We start from the raw sequence: 22,059 nt of genomic DNA on the forward strand, positions 1-22,059 counted from the left end.
AGAGGCTCCCAGCTCCGCAGGCAAGGGGTGACATAACTGGGTTCCTGAGCCCCACAGGGGTGCCACAGAAAGAATGTAGCTGGTCAAGGGAGCCATGGACCAAAAAAGGTTGAAAACCTCTGGCTTAAGTCCTTATGGAAGGTACACCTTCGGAAGACTCACTATGCATGCTGCGAGTCAAGGACCTTGCTGCACTATCTTTCAGTGAGTCAGAAGATTATTACTGTAGTGGGGATGAAACAAGGATGAAAATGCTAGCAAACAGGACTGGATACAATATGACTGCAGCTTCTGAGATTCAATATTTAACCCACTGGCTGGGATGGAATCCTGAATTTGAATTAGAAGCTTCTGTACAGCTATATAGGAGACACATTCTGGGAAATTTGCTACATACTGAGGTCAAGCTCTGCACACAAGGGACTGCTCTGAGGTAGGCTGGTACCCCACTGCTTTTTGCAGTGCTGGTCGTGCTGGCTTCTTCCCTCTCACTTTCCTCCTCCCTGCCTTCTCATACATTTTTAAATTTTATTTTTCTTTGCTGCTGCATTTGCAGTGCCAGCAGTTTCTCCACCCCCTTCCTATCTTGTTCAGAAGAAGAGCTGTGGGTTTTTTTTGGGGGGGGGCTTTTTCAGAGTGAGGCCTTCTGAGCAAGATTGCCAGGAGACTACTTGAGCTCAGTTTGTGTTGTCATCTAGAAAGACAGTTTTAAACTTAGGTTTTGATTTTTGTTCTAAAGTTACAAGCAACTTTACATTTCCCCCCAAATTTTAAAACAGCCACTGCCGCCAGCTGATGTAGGTGTCAGGCATTCTTCTGGCCACAACACCCAGAAGGCCTCACACCTTCATCCTTTCTCAGAGAAAGGCAAGGCAGGGAAGATGTGGCAGAAGAGGTGGTAAAGAGCCATGCTGGGTTGGCAGCTGGCTGCCCAAGCCAATAATTAATCAAATAAGGGGCCTGTGAGATGCCAATTAGCTATCCCTTGTGCCCACTGCCTGAGGCAATTGTCCCATTATACCTCATCATTTCACCAGTCCTGATTAGGGTTACTTTACTAGCATCAGCGAACAACTTAACTAATGGCAAACACTTTGCATCAACACTTACTTTATTCCAAGTCCATCACAATTTTTGAAGATCAATGGATCTCTTAAGCCACCACGCTGAATATATTCCACATTGAAGTCTGTCGGGAGGAGAGAAGACAACATTTGTTAAGAGAGGCTAGCAGCTGACAAGAAGGTACTGGGAAAAAGCTGTATTTTAAAAAGGGAGACAAAGTATAAAGAACGCTAGTGACACTGTCCAGAGCAATAGATTATTCACTTGCTGCCAGACTTCAGACTCTATTATGAGTCAGCAGCATTCTGCTGGTTGAAAGACTGGCTGCTTCTTGAAAACACAGACATTTTGGATTTAGAAGGTTTTAACAATGTTTTTGGATGGCATGCATATTTGTGGTATGACAAGGTTAAAGCTCACAAAGCGTTTAAGAATCACATTGTTAGGAGATCTTTGTTTAATGTTTGGACTAGATATAAGGATTTACTGGAAAACAAAACCCCAAGGTGGTTGTCACCAATGGAAGCGAAAGCTCAGAAAAAACTCAATATGGAGGCCAGTTGGCCAAAATATTGGGAAATTTTGGAGCAAGAAGGAGATAGACTGAAATTGCAGAGTTTTGAGAAATTAAAAAACAAAGTCCGAGACTGGTTACATTATTTTCAGATAAGGGAGGCATACAATTTGGACAGGAAAATTGGCTTCCAGGTGGAAAAATCTAAATTAGAAACAGAAGTGCTAGAACCTAAAACTAAAATCATGTCAAAAATGTATAACTTGCTGCTGAAATGGAATACACAGGATGAAACGGTTAAGTCAGCTATGATTAAATGGGCACAAGATCTTGGACATAACATCATGTTTGCTGATTGGGAACAGTTATGGACCACAGGTATGAAATTCACGGCATGTAATGCCTTAAGAGAGAATATTATGAAAATGATATACAGGTGGTACATAACCCAAGTCAAGCTCGCAAAAATATATCACTTGCCCGATAATAAATGCTGGAAATGTAAGGAAGTTGAAGGTACATTTTTTCACCTATGGTGGACGTGCCCAAAGATTAAGGCCTTCTGGGAAATGATTTATAATGAAATGAAAAAGATATTTAAGTATACCTTCCTGAAAAAACCAGAGGCCTTTCTCTTGGGCATAGTCGGCCATTTGGTGCCAAAGAAAGACAGAATTTTCTTTATGTACGCTACAACGGCAGCAAGAATACTTATAGCAAAGCACTGGAAGACTCAGGATCTACCCACTCTGGAAGAATGGCAGATGAAGTTGATTGACTGTATGGGACTGGCAGAAATGACCGGCAGAATCCGCGACCAGGGAGAAAAGTCAGCAGAAGAAGATTGGAAGAAATTTAAGGATTATCTACAGAAATATTATAAAATTAATGAATTTTGAAAAGATGTTGGTTTGAACTTTGGTGGGGACTAGCTGTTATGATAAAGATAATGGGGATTATAATGGTTTATGTTATTAAATTTAAAAAAAAAGCCGAATGGAAAATAAGGTTTTATTTTAAAAGGAAAGTTAAGAGATAAGGATTTGCTGAATTAATAAGGTGAACTAGAGAACAAGAAGGGGAGGTATGAGGAAGTCAAAGAAATATGTGATTGAAAAACTGTTATTGAAACTGAATTGTTTTTAATATTTTTCTTTTTTTTTTTTTGTGTTTATATAAAATTGGAAAATCTAATAAATATTCATTAAAAAAAAACAATAGATTATTCACTTGCAGCCACATGACCCTTAATTTGGCAGACATCTATGAGTATTCAGATTCATGCATACATATATAATACTGGTTAATCAAAGGGTTGACATTGACACAAAAACCTTTATGTTGATTCTCCGCCCAAATTATCCACTCTAGCTTTCAGATGGTCTTATGCAAGGATTTCGGCCAATTGCTACTTCAAAGTTGAAAGGCAAAACAGTATTCCAATCCTTCTCTATTCCCTTGCTCATTCACTTAAAGGCATTTCAATCAGCTGCGTTCCAAAGTGGTACACTTCCAAGGAGCAGATTCAGAACTATTCCAAATCTTGGCTCCTATCTACAGCTGAGGAACTGACCAATTAAAAAAAAACAAAAACATTTTTGTACAGAATTTCTCACAGTAATGCAAGTCATTAAGTGATAGCTGATGCTATTTTTCAAGGACAACATTGTCCAGCAGGTGCCTCAAGAAGGGACAACAAAGGAGATGCACAAGCAGTAAAAATGCAAAATTAGGTGCAATGAATTCTCCCAGAGTTAAGTCCTCTTGAGTTCAGAAAGGGACATTTCTAGTTCTAAAAAGCTTTTCCTTCTATATGCCATCCTCCCCTTCTACATTCACAACAGCAGTATTCACTATGCAGCCCATTCACAGGTAACCTACTGAACACAAAAAATTTAAAACACTCACATGAATCAAATGTTCCTCAACCCCAGGGGAATCCACCTTGTATGCAGAACTGTCTTGTCTGTGGGTGGCCCCATTTTGCTGTCTGGATAGAGGTCCCATGACTAAGCCCAATATTAGAAAGGATCACAATGGGTCCGTCACAGAAAGATGCATAAAAAATGGTATCATTGCCTTTGGCTGGCCACAGTTCCTTGTGAAAATAACATCTGTACCCTACACTGCAGTGGTGGGCACAATGTCAGTAAGGATCACAAGGTATACTACTGACAGACCTCTAGGAGACCACCAGCTTCCTGCTCCCAGAATCCGAACTACATATATCTATAGTTTTTCATTTAGATGATAAATAGCTAGCAGATTTTCCCCAAGCCGCCTTATTAATATCACATAATAATCAGGATCACCATTTAGTATGGATAGTGTGTTTCAGAAGTACCTATATTTCTGGTTACTGTGAGAATAAGTGACAACAATAAATGTTTCTTAAAGGGCATTGTCTTTTTACAATATAATCTTGAATATAGGACTTTTGCCTGTGGCTGACATGACTGTGGCTCCTGTTTCCTACCTGGAACCCTAAAAATTGTGATTTATTTCACAAGGCACTCTTATATTTCAAATAATGAAATGCAACTACAATAAAAGTTCTTAAAATGCATTTTTGTAATTGTTCTTCATGCTGGTCAGGCCATGGAGTTCTGCTTAAAAACAAGATTACACAAGCCTAAGGGAAGTCCACCTCACCATATTGCCATACTTTAGTGTAAAACGTGAGAGGTAGAACAATTTATTTTCAAATACTCTATGCAATCATGATGCATATCAATTTGGTTCTTTTAAAATAGGAAGCTGGAGTTCCAATACACATGGTGCTTAAGCACATCTAGAGAGTCAAAACACACTTGTTGCTTATTACTGCAATAGAAAAAAGAGCTCACAGATATCTGAATCTTAGAAAGGTAGCTTGGCATGATGCTTACCTTTGCCTTCCATGAAGACCACAAAATCGGCATTAAATTTGTTGGTGGTAAGTTTCTCTTCGAGGTCAAATGTTCGTTTCCCCTCAATTTCATCATCTGAGATGCCATCATCCTCATAACGTCGTCTCATAGCACCACGCTGTGGAAATAGTGACAGGTGAGAACTGGAGGAGCCATTGTCTTGAACCCAACAGCTAGATGGCAGCAAGTTTCCGGAGATATGCAATGTACATGCACAACATGTGCTCACATGTTCTTCTTGAGCATAGGTGATTAAACCAATACAACCTTCCGTAAAGAGATCCTGTTTACAATTATATCAGTTTTAAAAAATGTGCAATTACTTATCTGAATGCTCTTTCCGTGTGACTTCATATTGATGTTGAATGATAGTCCTTTCCCACTACTAGAGTGAGCCAATGGCTATGTCTCAAGTTCCACCCTGATGCATGGCTCTCTGCAGTACCACTATCTACATATTAATGTGGAGGCCTGAAATGGGAAGTCTACATACATCATGTTCCCTGTCTCAGATGTCCATGCTAATGTGTGGACAGAGAAGGTAGGGTCAAAAAAAGCCATGTGTCATCAGGGTAGGCCCAGAGGAAAGGTGGCACGGCCCTTTTATTCACACAATGCCCCTTTGAGGAAAGCATGATGGGGGCTAATGGCAACACAAGATGGTAACATCCTGGTATTATACTTCCTGCTAATATCTACAGATTTTTGATAGTTCCAAAGAAATTGGATTCTTTCTTTATTTCCCTTAAATTCTGCAAACACTGTACCAGAATCTGGTGGCCCCCTAAGATGTACAGGGTGAGTCTTTTAAAAGAGGCCCCGTGGAACATGTGTACTCTGTATTCATGGGGCCTCGTTTAAAGGACTCACCCTGTATTAACCAATTGCATTTCTGGAAGCACATCATTAGCTAAGTGTACCAAATCAAGCTCGGGCCTGAGAATGTAGTAAAACGAAAATTAACTATAATCCAGAAATGCCTACGTTTGCGATGAAGTCAGTCTGCTGCAGGGATGAGAAACTTATGGATCTTTAGGTTATGATGGATTACAACTCCCATCATCCCTGATCCTTGGTCATGCTGGCAGGGACTGATGGAAGTTGAGTCCAACAAAATATGGAGTGCCACAGCTTCTCCACCCAAGTCTATTGTCTTAGGAAGATTTGAGACACGGAAATAATTTGAGCAATTTTTGGATGAGGGTTTCCTGAAGAGGGCCTCAAACACTTCAACTGAAGCCGTTTATTTCCTGCAAATACTCAGTCTGGACTCAACTCTGTAATATTAAAAAACAAGTGACTAATTAAGTTAAGTTATAGCTCCTCTTTCTGATATACCCAGCCTAATCCATACTCCTGCTGAAACACTGCCTTGGGCACTACCTTCCTTCCAGCAGTGCTAGACAGATACTTTACTATGTCAGCCTTGTCCATATAGGTGTGTTTCCTTATTTCTCTCTTTTTTTCAAGTTGGGCTGTAAAAGGATTTGCTCAGTACGGTATTATGTTGCTACTGGACCCCCTAGTGGCCACATTTATCCACAGTGGCTGTACAGTGGTACCTCTAGTTACAAACTTAATTCGTTCCGGAGGTCCATTCTTAACATGAAACCGTTCTTAACTAGAGGCGTGCTTTTGCTAATGGGGCCTCTTGCTGCCGCTGGCACACAATTTCCGTTCTCATCCTGGGGCAAAGTTCTCAACTCAAGGTAACTCTTCCAGGTTAGCGGAGTTTGTAACCTGAAGCGTTTGTAACTCAAGGTACCACTGTATTTCACACTGCAGTTACCTAGTTTTCCCTGAAACTATAAAAGCTCAACATATTATATATTAACCAAAAGGCTAATATTCCTTAGATTCTAAAGTCCAAATTAATGGGAAAATGTAGCCATCATGGGCAACTGGTTATTTGCACACTTGTGTTTAAATGAGCATGGATCAATTTAAATATGAATTTATGTCTCCTGCAGGATTTATCAGCTTGTTAAATCATGTTTCTAATATTACCACACACAAGTTTTATTTATTATATTTATTATATACCACCTTTCCCTCCAAGCAGTTCAAGGTGGTGTACATGGTTCTCCCCATTTTATCATCACAACTCTTTGAGATAGGTTAGGCTGAGGGACAGTGACTGGCGGTAGATCACTCAATGAGATTCATGGTTAAGTAGGGATTCAAACCCTGATCTCCTAGGACAATGGGCATAGTCCAAAACTAATACTTACCCCTCACTGGTTCTCATGATATACACCTTGAAATGCAAGTTTTACTACAGTTTTTGGACGTTTTCCAGATAAAACCAGGATTAGTAATTTCACATGGCAAGAGATAAAGAGGGTGAAGCTACTTCTGTGCATAAAAAGCAAAAGTAGCTGTGATGGTCTCGATGGGGGTGCAGACACGTGGTGAAGAGGCAGAGGTGGAGAAAAGGCATCTCTCGCCGCGCACTGCTGGTCGCTTGAAGGCTGCCTTCCTTCACTTGGGCGGCAGCCCCAAGTGACTTCCAGGCAGTAGTCCTGAGCAAGGGCAGGTCTATTTATTTATTTATGACCTGCGTAAGCACAGTCACACGTGAGTGGAATACATGTAAGGCGCCCCCCCCTACTTTCTTACAGGATGGGGAAGTCATTCCAGTTTGAAAATCTACACAGACCAGTGCTAGAAACAGATATGAAAGCTAGGAGCTAAATGGCACCTTAAAGCTAGGTTATGGGTGCAACAATGGAATGTCTAGGCGTGCCTTTTTATAACAAGAATACAAGCTGAAAATGAATGAACTGCAGCTAAAATATTATGCTCATTTTTCACATGGTCTAGTCCTTCCCCTGCCCCCCCCAATAATATTCTTAAGAGGGTTTCTTCTCCAGTCTTCAGAGAGTAGCTAGAAGTGAGGAGGCAGAAAAGGGTCCTCCTTTCCTTCCACTCTGCAGTTTTAATCTGAAATCTTGGGCACAGTACTGCACCCGGAGCTCAGAAACTGTTCACCGTTAATGATTCCCTGTCGCAAAATGAACCTAGAACAATGGGAGTTTCAAACACTCGCACAGACATATCTGAAGATGCTAAGACTGAACCAGGTACTGAGGTATTTAGCAATTCTGGCCCAGAAAAGAATTGGTCAGCTCATTCTATTTTGACAGAATTAACTGTGTCTATCTAGTATACTGCTGAGCTAAATTTCTCCTACAGGGGAAAACTGACTGACTCCTCTGTTGCATCATCAGTTCAATTATAAACTTGCTAGGCTATTTTGAAAGAGCTGGAAATGGAAGGTTAGCAACTCAAAGCTGACCAGCCCAACCAGCTTCACGTCTCTGCAAGTCACTGTGGTGAATGACTATTATTCAGCCAGAAAAAAACGCTCCAAAAAATCCACTAAATACAAGATTGGATGCAAAAGATCTTTTGCAAATTGTTATATTCTGTTTTGCATAGTCAGACATTTATTGGTTTCACATACATGCAGTAATTTTAACAAAGCAAACAATGTGGAACCAAAAAAACAAAACAAGTTACAAAGCCAAATAAGCAGTCACTCCCTTGCTTAGAAGCTACACAGGAAATGACATGGCCATTTAAAAACTGACTTGTGAACTGTAGAAATATTAACAGTTAATATTAAATGAGGCAAAGGATATACTTGTTTGCCTGCAAACCTCTTGGTATGCCATCAAATGCTTCACCTTCTACCGTGCTTTGTATATACACAAAGTAGGACAGTCAGAAGATCGACTGACTTGCCCCGTTCTACTGAGGGGTGCATTCTTTATGATCAAAATGCTTTTACAACTTTTCTGCCTTCTTGAGACCCAAACAAGCAAAGTACTCTTAAAGAATAGAATGAAGTGAAAAGACCTCAGGTTCACATCCGATGCTGCTGTCCTGTTAGCACAATCTTGCTTGCACAATCTTGCTTAGGCAACCCCCTGTGCAACCTCAAAATCTGCTCCAGAGGGTAGGAGGACCCTCCAGAGCAATTTTTGAGAGCATGCAGGGAAAGGAGAGGAAGCCCTGTTGCATAAATAGACCTCTGTATACATAGAATCTAGAACTGTAGGGCTGGAAGAGACCCCAAGGCTCCTCTAGTCCAATCCCCTGCAATACATAGCATTAGAAACAACATACACGCAACCTAAAGCTAGAAATTACACGCCTATATTAAGACACTAGTAAGGAAGCAGTTTTCCTAAGAGAAGTTAACTGAAAGATTACCAATCATTTCCACTGCTTGTCTTGACTTTAAGAAACACCTGCATGTCATTTTTGCATTCAAGACCTGTTCCTGATTAGGTCTGATACAGTTTAATTAGGATTCATGCCACATTCTTGGGTCAGACTATCATCTTAGCTGCCAGCTTTCACACCTAGATAAAATAACAGGTGGCTAATTGAGCAGACCTGTTTAGTATACAATAACCACCAGTAATTAACTAAGCTTGAATACTGTCTAGGGCTTCAAGACAGACAGCATGACCCAAAAAATGAATGCTTCTACTGACAAAATTGTTCATTCCAAAAACTATCAAATGCACCAGAATAGCATGGAATTGACAGGCCAATCTTAAAAAGGAAATAAAAACCCATGACATTTCCCCATGACAGTTCAATGCTTTCAAATAAGACATGAGACATACTTTGATTTTGCAAAGTGACCAATGTATGAAATCCTCTGTGAGTGAGACTAGCACAGTGTCCTGGCATTGGTCAAGGTAAATATCATATTTTTTACCTATTTCTGGAAGTACAAATCTTTGTTGTTGACACCACATCACACTGCCTAGCATACATGAAGAGTTCAGAACTCTGCTTGGATGATTCAAACAGCATTCCTCAGCACTTTTCTGTTCACTCCATTTTCTACTGAACCTTCCTCCCCCAAATCTTTAGGTTAAGATAAGATCAGTAAAGTTTTCAATTGTGTTCTGCTTCCAGAAAGCCCACAAACGTATTTCATTACATTAGTATGGTTTTTGCATCCTTTAAGCCCAAGCTTTTAATCAAGAATTTCGAAGTCATCTTGTTTTTGTCAAGATCTTGCAGGTTCCTTAGAGATTCAAAGAATCCCTGGATAGAGAACATTTCCTTTTTTGTTATGTGGGTGCATGTTGTTGCTGTAGAAACATAACTGGATGTAAACAAGAGACCTTTAACTAAGATCTACTTTCAGCATCACACCTGAGAAAGTTTTACAAGGAGGTCCGAAAGGCAGGGGACCCATTGGATTTCATCTGGTTTCGTCCTTTGAGAAATTTCCCCAAATTAAAAGTAAACAGGAATACACACATTAAGCACTCAAATCGTCTATGCTTCCAGACTTCTAGATTCTGTTTCTGAACTCCTATTTCTGCAATTCTTGTGCCTAGCAATTTGAGCTTTTTTGTGGCAGTATAAACTGGGATAGAAAAGCTAGGAGCCAAATGGCTCCTGGGACCTGGGTTGTGGGTGCCAAAACAGAATGTCTAGTTGCCACTGGGTGTGTGTGTCAGCAACCCTTTTTAGTTATTATTTTGATAAGCGTGAACTAATATGCAGTTCACATAAGTGACACATTGTTAATATCACATTTTAGCAGAAATTGTTAATACATGTTTAATTTGGTTTTTACAATAAAAATATTTGTACCAAACTTCAGTTTTCAACACACTCTACTCTTCATTATTAAACTCCTTACCTCCTTTATTGTCTATCCTTAACATATACGTTGAGGCTTCAAAGCACATACATTTCAGTAATCTTTGAGTGCCAGCCTCGTACAAATGACACCGACTTGTGGAGGTGATCGCAAATGGAGAATCTTTAGGTGCAAAATGCACCTGGCGCCCTGCTAATTATGAACCCCGAGTATAAAAGATTACATTCAGCAAGAAGACTAGATATTTTTTAGTGCCATAAACTTTAGGGGGCAATCTAAACCCCATCTGCACTGGACTGGAGGTAAGGGAATTAGGTGGTGTCCCTCTGCCGAGAGCTGCCAGCCTTTGCCTGCAAAGTGCTGCCAGCATCACTTTGATGATGTGAAGTTTCTGGCTTTGTAGGTAGACAGAACTGCTGCTGCTGGGATCCCCATCAACAGCAGCCAGCAGAAAGCTCCAAAATGAGCCTACTAAGACAGCCACACTGCTGACACCAGGCCCAACTGCTGCACCAGTTCCATGCTGGCCCATTGATTTGCCTTGTTCCCACCTTCTGCCATGGCTGGTGTGTGCAACAGCGATTCAAATGCACCAGTGGTAGGTAATGTTGCTTCATTAAGCCCCTCCAGGCAGCTGTCAGTTTGGGTTATGCCTTTAATTGATTAATAAATGCAAATATTCAACTCCTCATTTAATCTCAGATTATCGTTTACCCACCGATTAAATGAAAGAACAGCAAAGGAAGTCTTTAGGACTTGAAACCCTTGAAAAGTCTCCACCACTTTGACCAGCTGTTTGAGAAAACTTTATGGAAAAGAAACCTTTAGGTGGTTTCTCTTATATTTTGTATTTGATGCTAGCACATAATCTTTGTTTAAACACAAAAGTTCTATTGTTTCCATACTAAAAGCTTCAGGCAAGTAAAGCTAGGACTCCTCAGCTGATAGAAAGTCAGTGGGTTGCATCCAGAGTGTCCCATTTGTGAAAGAGACTGAGATTCAGGAGAGGCTTCTGCTGAAGGAGAGAGGGTGATTTAAACTAATCCCCCTTTGCTCTTCAGATTGTTGTACCACCACTCACACTGTTCTTTTGAGGTTCCTTCAACCAAACTTTTCAGGGAGCATGAAGCAAAAATCAAATTTCCTCTTTCTCCAGTAGGAGTGTCCTATGAGTGGAGTTCTGCTCATTGGTTGTATTACTGAACAGAAAATATTCTGCATTAGTAGTTTTTTATTCTAAAATCTAAAGACACATCTTTCTTTTAACAGCAGTGATTAGGGTTTTCCCGAAAATTTTGAAGGACATCAATATGTGAATGCAAACTAAATTAGCTAAAATTACACCAACAGAAGAAGAAAAAAGGGTGGGGGTCCTCAATCAGGACAGCTGAATCTTTCAGATGGAAATACCTATGATCAAAGTTAAAGACATGTAAGACCAGTACTTGTGACCTAGGAAGCTCTGCAAGGTCCACCAATGATTAATAAGAGACTGTATCAGTAACTAAAAATGAATACATTCACTTCACTGGTGAAAGAGAATTTCCAATTCAATTATCAAGTAGAAATGTAAAAGAAATACAAGACAATGCAGTCTCCTGCTTCTTCTATTCCACACAAAAATCTATTGTGTATAATGGAAAGGCCATAGCTCTATTTAGTGCAGTACTTTTAAACTTGACTGGCAGTTGGGTCTCAAAGCCAATTCTTCAAGATGTCTGCCTATTATCCCAAACATATATTCACTATTTCTCATCTTAGTAAGCTCAGAACTCTGACAATTGCAGTGTGTGTGTGTGTGTGTGTGTGTGTGTGTGTGTGTGTGGCATGTCTCAGTGATGTTGAGTGCAAAATTTTCTATTTCTAAACAGCACTGTTTCAGAAAATTAGTACTGTAACATGATTAATGCATACATTCCCAGTAAAGAAGATCCAAAGAAAAGAAAACAGAAAACCCAACCTCAAAAGTGTAACTTAGGCACAAAATTCGGTATGAAGTTTTTTTAAAAGGGGGGGTGGGGAGTGAATTGCCAGATGGACTGGATGGCTGACATTTGCCAAGTAGAGATCCGGTTGAAAGCCCCAGAAATATATATGACTGAGCACTAGAAATATACCACCTTCTATACTAAACTATACAGCGGGGTCCGTCATAGAGCTTCAGTATGCTGATGACAACGTAGTGTGTGCACGCTCAGAGGATGACCTCCAAACCATCCTAAATATCTTTGCAGAAGCTTACGAAAAGCTTGGCCTATCACTCAACATCCAAAAAACCAAAGTGCTGCACCAACAAGTACAAAATAACCCCTCTGCAGCACCACAAATCTAACTCAATGGTGTAACGTTGGAAAATGCTGATCACTTCTCCCACCTAGACAATTATCTTTCCACAAGGGCCAACATTGATGCTGAAATCCAGCATTGCCTGAACTCTGCGAGTGCAGCTTTCTCCCGATTGAAGTGCAGAGTGTTTGAGGACCAGGACATTCACAGGGAAACCAAAATGCTTGTTTACAAAGCTATTGTACTACCAACCTTACTATATGCTTGTGAAACATGGACCACTTATAAACACCATCTCCAACTCCTCGAAAGATTCCATCAACAGTGTCTCCAAAAATTTTTACACATCACTTGGGAAGACAGGCGAACTAATATCAGTGTACTGGAAGAAGTAAATATCACCAGTGTTGAAGCAATGATTCCTCAACATCAACTTCGTTGGAGTGGTCATGTTGTGCAGATGCCTGATGATCGTCTTCCAAAGCAACTACTCTATTCCGAACTTAAAAATGTAAAAGCGTAATGCTGGTAGTCAACAAAAGAGGTTTAAAGACTGTTTCAAGACAAATCTAAAAAAATGTAGTATAAACACTGACAAATGGGAAACACTGGCCTGCGAGCACTCCAGTTGGAGAACAGCCTTTGCCAAAGGTGTCATGGGGTTTGAAGACACTCGAACTCAGGACACAAGGGAGAAATGTGCTAAGAGGAAGGCACGCTTGGCAAATCCACACCGTGATCAACTCCCGCCCAGAAACCAATGTCCCCACTGTGGAAGGATGTGTGGATCCAGAATCGGCCTCAACAGTCACTTACGAACTCATTGTTCAAACTGTGTTTATGGAAGACAATCTTACTCGGCTACGACTGATCGTCAAAGAAGAAGATGATGCAGCAGGGACGTCCAACTCCCAAGAGACTGCGATCTACTCACAAAATAAAAAACTGGCAGTGATCTACCCCTTTTTGGGGGTTCAGGTCAAAGTTGTTGAGGTTTTTGGGGGAAGGAAAGTCAAAATTGTTGAGCTTTTTAAGGGAGGAAAGTAAAAGTTATTAGCCTTTTTTTGGAGGGGCAAGTTAAAAATATTGAGTTTACTTTTGGGGGATAAGGAAAAAAATCGCCCATGGTCAACCCAAACCTACCCGGTGGTCAACCGGTTAGACATCCCTGCTATACAGCTTGCGACTTAATTGTATAAAAATTCTAAGGATGAGGTAGGTCAGCTGTTTATATAAATCAGCCATATGATTTCTTTCTGGTGACAACACTGAAATTTATACATTTATTGACCATTAAGAAAGACCCCTTGTGGAATGAAATGTGTCTGGCCTTCAGTATTATTGCTGGTCACATGAAGTTGAAGTTCAGACATCACTTTATATGGTTGTGTCCATTATTACTGCATTCTAGTAACTTCATTTATATCTCTTATGCATATATTGTTTGAAAAATTAAATACATTCTTTATCTTTCTTTCTTTTACTTGCACAATTTTATCTCTTAGTCTACAATTCCAGTCAAATTGGCCAGTTTGAAAGTTGTACTTACCCTTTTTCAGGTGAAACATAGATAGCCAGCCATGTTGGTCCAATAAAAAGCACATATATAATGTTATACTTTTGCAGTCCCCAAGATTCAAGAGAATATGTTTGGTAGCAGTTCAGAGAATTTGGAGTAGGGGAGGGGAACCTTTTTGATCCAGCAAGCTAGAGCCTTATGGGCCAACTTTGACATGTCAACAGGACAACCCATTGTGAAACCAAGTGGTTGATAGGTGGGTTGTCCCCTAACCTCACACAGTGCTTCCCAAACACCCAACAGCCAGCTGGTTGGCAAGCACTTGGGATCCATTGAGCACAAAGCTTGCAAAGTGTTTTGTGCAGTGCTTCCCATGCATTGAGCATTGACCTGCCAAAGCTGCTTTCTGCAGACATCAGCTATGCTAGTCCAGCTGCATCTCTACCTGCCCCATAACTGATGCCACATTCAATGGCAGATGGGTGTTGTTTGTGGAAAACGGCATCACTGGTAGGAACTGTGTTGGGTCAGATATGGTCCATGGGCCAAAGATATCCTTAACATGGTTTGGAGGGCTAAAAAGCAAGAGCTTTTGGGGGGAGGGGCACAGGGGAAGAAAAATCACAAGGTTGGTGGGGAGGCATGGACACCTGACCAAAAAATAAAGTAGAGGCATTTAGTAAGAATACTATAATCCATTCCATATAAAAACCAATTTCACATACTCGAAACAAAATTGGTTCCAAGGCTAAACATGTTGAGCAAACCAAAGTTGGATTCTTTCTTCTACAGTGGTACCTCGTGTTACATACTTACTACGTTCTGGATGTCCGTTCGTAACAGGAAACTGCTCGTAACATGAGGTGCGCTTTCTCTAATGGCGCCTCCCGCTGCTGCAGCGCAGCTGGAGCGCGACTTCCGCTCACATCCCGGGGCAAAGGTCGCAACAAGGGGCATCCAGGTTAGAGGAGCGCGTAACCCGCAGCATTCGTAAGGGGGACGGTACGTAATACGAGGTACCACTGCATTATCTGAAGAGCTAGGCACAACATTATTGTATGTAGCTAACTAGGTACATACTTTTCTATTTGAAAGCAGGTAAGTATTAAAAATGAGAGTCCAATTTTGCAGAAATTCAAAATTTATCTACATATTTGAAACCATCAGCTAGCTACAGTTACAAAGACCTCAACAAATGAACCTCAACTTTACAATAGTTCGACTATATCCATTACAACAATTTTATCTCTGCTGGCTAACCACTTAACAATATTCCTAACGCACACACAAAAGGATAGCTCCACTTGGTATTTGTGGAAGACAGTTTTTAGTTTCTGGCACAACTGAATGCTGAAATAAACCCTTCTTGAAAGTTATATGGAAAACTCGTCAACAACAAGTATAAAATCTAATCCCATCTATCATCTACAGATACAAGTATTTTGACAGATACGATCAATATATTTTAATTTGCTTTCTCTAGCCTATCCTGGAGGTTCAGGGCAACTTAATTTCCTTTTTCTTATTTTACCACAATACTTTTTTGAATGGTTTTCAAATGCAATCCTATGAAATCTTGTAGTTCCTAGATACATGCTAAGGATTCTTACTAAAGGACAACTAGATTACCAAAGGACAACACTCACCAAAAGAAAAGCTTGCTCAGTACTATCAATGTACTTCTTTAATGCCATGGTGCAGGTTTATGCAGCAATGTCAAATTCATTCAATAGTACAATTGGTGTGGTTTGACCACTAGGGCTAACAGGAGAAACCAGTATATCAAGTGAACTAAGCTGAGCACACTAAACATATTCAGAGCGCACTAAACGTATTCAGGAGTCCTTTGCCATGCATATGCTTTGTGGCATTGCTACAGGGCACCTCAGCAGACAAACAAATATAAAAAGGATTCTCTGAAGTTAGAATGTTTCAAAACTGCTGTGCAGCCATCCCGTGCACTCTGTTTTTAATAAGGAAATGTTTGCTACCAGATTTTATTCTCATTTCTTCTTTCCTAATATGAACTCACCTCCCATAACTTGTACAATTAACACTTCCATCTCTTAATTCCACTCCTCCAGCCTATACAAACCCAGCTTTACAAACCCATAAAGACTGAGCACATATAGTTTCCCACCACCACACACATATCATAATCACAAATATGGGTGTTGAAGGTAATATAATTTGCCTATACACAAACAATGAAAGATGCCAAGAAACAAAATGCCCGATTACATTTGTAAGCTTAAACAACCAAGACAGACTTAAATACGTTACACATCAGTAAACTAAGAGTGTCTTTGAATACCTCTCAGAAGTAATTAGATCAAATTCCAGTTTTGTAATTTCAATAATAACTATGCTGTGTTGGTTTCAGCCAAGCACCAAGTACTTCCAATTCAATTATTCTCCATTTACACTTTTTTCCTTCCTATTTATACTGCAGGGGATGGTCATCCCATGTTCTTGAAGTAACAGATTATGTAGAGTTTGGTATGGTGCAACCCTGCATAGAGTGCATTACAATAACCAATAACCAAGATTACCAATGCATGCATGGACCAATGTGAACCTATAACCCCTAACAGGGACGTCCTTATCTAGCCTACCAAAGCTGGTAGAATGTACTCTTAGCCAATGAGGATTCTTGTGACAAAGATGAGTACCTCCAGACTACAAATCTTCAAAGGGAGGGAAACATCCATAACCTTGTCAGGATTCAGTCAAGGTCTACTGGCATCCATTCAGCACACAACTGCATTTAGATATCAGCTCAGAACTTGCCACCAGATTCAGATGTAAGAGAGGAGAGTCAATTGTCATGAGCCTTACACAGCTCAAGACTGCAATACTGGCAATCCTCATTTTGCACGGGGGTTACATTCCAGACCCCTGCATACACCGGAACATGTGTAAATCTGTTCCACCCTGCCCCTTTTTGTGTCATCTTTGACATTTGGGGGCTACCTCCAGGTTCTGTGTACAATCACGCATCATTTGGACATGCCTAAATCAGTCGTTGAGTGTATCTTAAGGACCACCTTTCCCCATACAAATTGATCTGGACTCTGCATTTGTCATCAGAGGCCCTTCTCTATGCCCCTCTCCATGAGTGGTTTGGAGGATGACAACACAAGAACTGACCTTTTCTGTGGTGGCTCCCCATCTGTGGAATGCTCTCCCCAGAATGGCTCACCAGGCATTATTACTCCATGTCTTTAGGTGCCAGCCTAAAACATTCGTCTTTACCAAGACCGTAGTCCATTAAATAATCTATGGCCTGTTAAAGTTGTGGGGGCGGAGGGACTGTTATTATTTTATTATTATGCTGCCTATAACTATGCTTTGTTTTATGTTTTCAATCTTATGCTCCATAAAATAGGTTTGTAATGTTGTACACTGCCCTGGGACCTTTTGATAAAGGGTAGTATATAAATTTAATAATTAATGATGGTGATGATGATGATAATAATAATAATAATACTGAAGACATTGTGCTCTAAATCTCAATTGCTTTACTTAGATGTTAAATAGCACTGAGGACAAAGTACTGCACAGTGGTATCCAAGAGAATAATTGCTAGGGGGCAGACACAGTCACCCAGTACTACTTTGCAATCAAGCTGGGCAGATATGCAGAACAACACCTCCAACCCCCAAACCATAGAGCTGATCCAGAAGGATACTAAGCTTAATATCAAAAGCTGCTGAGATCAAGAAAGATTAACTGGGTTGCAACCCTCCTTTCCCTCACCTTATAAAGGTCACCCATCAGTGCAATTAAGGCCAACTCAGTCCCTAAGCTAGGTTGGAACCCAGACTGGTAAGGCTAAATATAATATATTTCACATAGAAACACCTGTATTTAAACCGCTACTACCCTCTCAAGCAAGCACCTTCCTCTGAAATAGGGTATTTTGCAATTAGGCCCAAGTTGCCACATACCATTGGATCCAAGGCAAGATTTTTCAGGAAAGACCACACCACTACCACCTTCAAGCAGCCGGGTAGCACCATATCACATAACTACGCATTACTCCAGGGGTGGGGGACTGGATCCAGCTGACAGGCCAGATCCTTACCTCCACCCCCACAGTCCAAATTTGACAGGTGGGTGAGGATGTCCACCTGCCAGTAATCCTTCACAATTGCTTCTGGAGCACTGCTGGTCAGCTGATCCTCAGTACTTCAAAGCACAACACAGAGCTCTTTGCAAGGGCCTTGTGAAGGGCCCTGCTTTGAACTCCTGCTGATCAGGTGACTGTCTACACTTCAGTAACCAGCCTTGTTTGGATGCACTGCTTCAAACACTTTGTTCATATCATCAGGCTGTCATACCTGAAACTGATCCCACAAAACCCCTCATATGGTATGTTGGACACTAATAGATTCTGCAGTAACAAGCACTGAAGCATTAGGTATACTATGCTCTATAAAACCTACTCTTCTCAGGAAATGAGCTGCAGCACAGTATACCATTTGAGAAGCTTCTGACTCATCCTCAAGGTAAGCTCCACAAAATACATTATGGTGAACTAGCCGTAAGGGTACAAACATGAACAACTCACCAGGTCCAAATTGGACAAAATACCCAAATTTCACACCAGATGTAGTCAACTAAAGCACTCTAACACTACCACAACCTGAGCTTCTGGACACAGTGTTAAATTCAAGATAGCACACCTGTGATAATCCAAGACTGCAAAACTGAAAGCACAATGGAGGCCAAACATGTGTGTCCACATTCTTGCTCAGTCACCTCCAGCTTTGCTAACCATCATCACCTCAGTCAGCCTTTGATGTATTCAACTGTAGGAAACTTTTAGTAGCCTTACTACACTCCTCTTCCTCTGGAAGCACAATTTTAAAATTTATGACTAGCTTGAAGTGGCTACTAAATCACAAACTTTGAAATTGAGCCTATTAACACTACTGGGCAATTATTTGATTTTTTGTTTGTTTGTTTCTTTTAGTTAGAATTGATCTAAAAAGTTATGGGTAGAAACACTATGGATAAGAGTATATACTGACCAGCCTTTTGCTATAACGGACCCGCTCTTCTTCAGGTTCCATCTCAGACTCTTCTGATGAGAGCGAGAATGAGATATCAGAACTGCTGTCTTCCTCTTCTTCCTCCTAAAGATACCAGAATAAGGAAGTAGAACAGATTAGAAATTCCACTTTAACTCTTTATTGCCTTGGTTTTATCAACAATATGAAATGTAATGAATCAAGAATGGAAAATTAACAATGACTATGAAGTAACAGGATGACTAAATTTTTAGGACCTGATTAAGCCACGGCCATTTTTTAAAACTAGGGTCAATTCAAATAAAACAAAAATCCCAAGTGGTGATATGGATATTCCACAATGGAATCAGTCTCATAGTATCCACACTTTAACATCAAGCAATACTTTCATAGTTTTGTCAAGTACCCAAGTAAATATACATGCTAGGTGGCGACAGAGTATTCTATGTGGTGTCTGCTTTTTAAATGAATTGGAAAGTCAGTTAAAGAACAAACATGCTCAGTTTGGTCAGCAAATACCTATAGGAATTTTCCCAGGAAATGTTTCAAAACAATAGAGATACCATGATTAATCACAATGGAATCAATACAGAGGGCTCAGTTTACTATATTACTGCATCCCACAACCAAGGACCCCTCTCAGCATTTGTTGAAACTGCAGTTTGGCTCTATGCGGAGTAGACAAAAGTACGCAATCCATTGTTCATTTGAATACTGTAAGAGTTACCCACCATTATAGAGGCAGAATTCTGCTACTGATTATGGCATAACCTAGATCTAGTCTGACCAAATGCAGTCAGACACCAACTACAACAGTTCAACAGCATAATGTTTTAATTGGCTAGTGTAGGCACACTATATGACAGCAAGCCATCATATATGCTGTAGTCCATTCACACCTTTACTACCACTGTATCTCAGTCAGGACATGTGTGTCACAACTATTTTATTGCTCAGTTAAGGAGAAGTTAGTGAATGGAACATTTAATTCTAGAGAAGCCTGTGTAAAGGTACTTTATGCATCAAGCAAATAAAAGAAATGATATGGATCCTGAGCATACCCCAAAATGGTGTATATAAGTTATGGTGGTACTGTTTTAGTGGTAGACGCATTACAAGACTGGGTCAGCAGTCAATCACCAGAAACAGTCATTTCAGCACCCGCTTAACATTTGCATGGGCTAAACAAGTAGTATAAGATACAGACCACAACATAACTCGATTTCAAGCCAATACAAAATTGCCTAAATGGTCTCTGTTTACATTTTCAAGTATAGTAAGCCTGCAACTTACGAGGGGTTACATTCTGAGAATTATGCCTAAAGCCAAAATCATGTACAGTATAGTCAAAACACACTGAGTTCAATGACATGTGGGACTGCCAAAGTCAATTTCCTGGAACCCGGCCCCCTTTTAATTTTTATTTAATATTTTTGCCACACGCATAAAGCTGAATGTGCACAAGTTAAATGCGCGTAAGTTGCGGGCTTCCTGTATACAGTAGCAGGAGGGTTTTGGGTGGGGTAAGTGAAACTCAGAAGCTCCTACTTGCCACCTCCTATTCCAAATCAGCCTTGTGTGTGCCTCTCTCTTTCCAAACAGCCTCAAAAGTCCCAAAGTCAGTAAAACGCAGAGGATCGGCACCCCACATGCCAGTTCAACTCCATTCCAGCAGAAGAGAGACACAAATCAGAGCAAGCGGAAACTTTGTCTGCATTTTAAGCACTAGAATATCACTCATTGTTTCTAGTGACATAAACGCAATGAGGCACCCTGGCTCGCACAGGGCAAGAGGGAAAGAACGAGATACTGTATGGGACTGTTTGCAAAACAAAATAATAGAATTATTGCTATATCTTACCAGGTCTCTGGTTTTCCTTTGCCCCTTCCTAGGGCAGGAGAAAAGAGAAGCCGGAAAGTCAATTAATTCCCAAGTGCATTACTCTTCGACCCTGAAGGCTGGAGAACGTTAGCATCCAAAATGGGCTATAAGCCCCTCAGAAAGAAGGGACCCCGATCCCACTGTTGGGGGAAAGGGGGCGTCATCAGGTAGGCTCTGGAGGGCGCTCAGTTCCTCAGCTCCTCTCAGCGAGGCCAGCCTTGGGCGGGAGGGGGTTGCCCTGAGAACTACAGTCTCTCTTCACCCTACCCTCCAAGTTGGGAACCCAGAGCCATAACTCCTCAGGAGGGAAAGCAACTCTCTCTCCAGCTCCTGCCCTTACAGAAAGTCTCCCCCACCTCCATCCAGTCATGAAACAAATCAGCTCTCAGTCGCTGTTCTTGGGCTGCAGGTCCTGGACCCCTGTGCCCCAAATCCAGAGCAGTCTCACCTACATGTCCAGCCTTCCCAGTCCCACAACTTGCCTTTCTAGGGCATCCACACACCCCTCAGCTCAGCCCACTCGGCTCACCTCAGGTGCCCCCACCCAGCCCAGCCCAGCCCCCCGCTCCACCCGGGCTCAGTAACGCCGGCCCCACGCGAAGCTCCTCGCGCATTCCCCGAACTCGAACCCGAGCCCAAGCCCTAACACCCCCCTGGGACGCGACCGCAGCCTCTCAAGGCGCTGGGCCAGCAAGCACCGCCGCGCCGCCTCTTGGGGCCAAGGAGCTGCGACCCAGCACCGCGCAGCTGGGCCCCCCAACCCACCGGCGCCCGTCCGACACCGACACCCGATCCCTCCCCACAACCCCCAGACTCTTCCCCTCACATAGAAGCAGCCGCCGCCATTTTGAACCCGTCAGACTCTCACATACACACATACAAGGCCGCCATACTGCGCCTGCGCGGCATATCCTTCTCTCGCTGACCCCCTCCCTAAGGGCAGGCGCCTACCATGCGCAGGCGTAATTTTCCCCACCCAGAAACAAGAGCAGCCTAACTGCGCAAGCGCGAGAGCGCAGACTACCTCTTTTTGGCCTAGAGTCAGGCAGCGGAGACGCATGCGCCTTTGTGTGGAGTTGTTTGGTTTTTTTTGGTCACCCTTCTGGCTTGATCGGAGTCTTACGTAAAACTGTAGTTTTCTGTTGCTTTGCCTATTGGAAATACTAATACGGTTTCTGGCGCGTGCGCAGTAACGGCAGCTGTCTGCCCG

General features: G+C 41.5%; 1 protein-coding gene across 5 annotated transcripts in view; it reads right to left on the reverse strand.

Moving 5' to 3' along the window:
• Positions 1 to 21,801, reverse strand: part of KDM2A (lysine demethylase 2A) — a 54,727-nt gene extending 32,926 nt beyond the window's left edge. Inside the window, exons 1-5 of one of the 5 annotated variants that reach the window (XM_083618623.1) lie at positions 21,722 to 21,801; positions 20,829 to 20,856; positions 18,968 to 19,072; positions 4,468 to 4,606; positions 1,111 to 1,189 (exon numbers count right to left, since the gene is read on the reverse strand). In XM_083618623.1, the coding sequence (XP_083474749.1) occupies positions 1,111 to 1,189; positions 4,468 to 4,606; positions 18,968 to 19,009 (260 nt within the window). In that variant the 5' untranslated portion in view covers positions 19,010 to 19,072; positions 20,829 to 20,856; positions 21,722 to 21,801. Of the gene's footprint in view, positions 1 to 1,110; positions 1,333 to 2,809; positions 4,607 to 18,967; positions 19,073 to 20,828; positions 20,857 to 21,331; positions 21,633 to 21,675 lie in introns of those variants that run through there. The other 4 variants (XM_083618625.1, XM_083618624.1, XM_083618627.1 and 1 more) reach the window with 4 other exon arrangements.
• Between the last annotated feature and the right edge of the window lie 258 nt (positions 21,802 to 22,059).

Source organism: Podarcis filfolensis (assembly GCF_964270895.1).
Source record: "Podarcis filfolensis genome assembly, chromosome: 1".
NCBI classification, from domain to species: Eukaryota; Metazoa; Chordata; class Lepidosauria; order Squamata; family Lacertidae; genus Podarcis; species Podarcis filfolensis.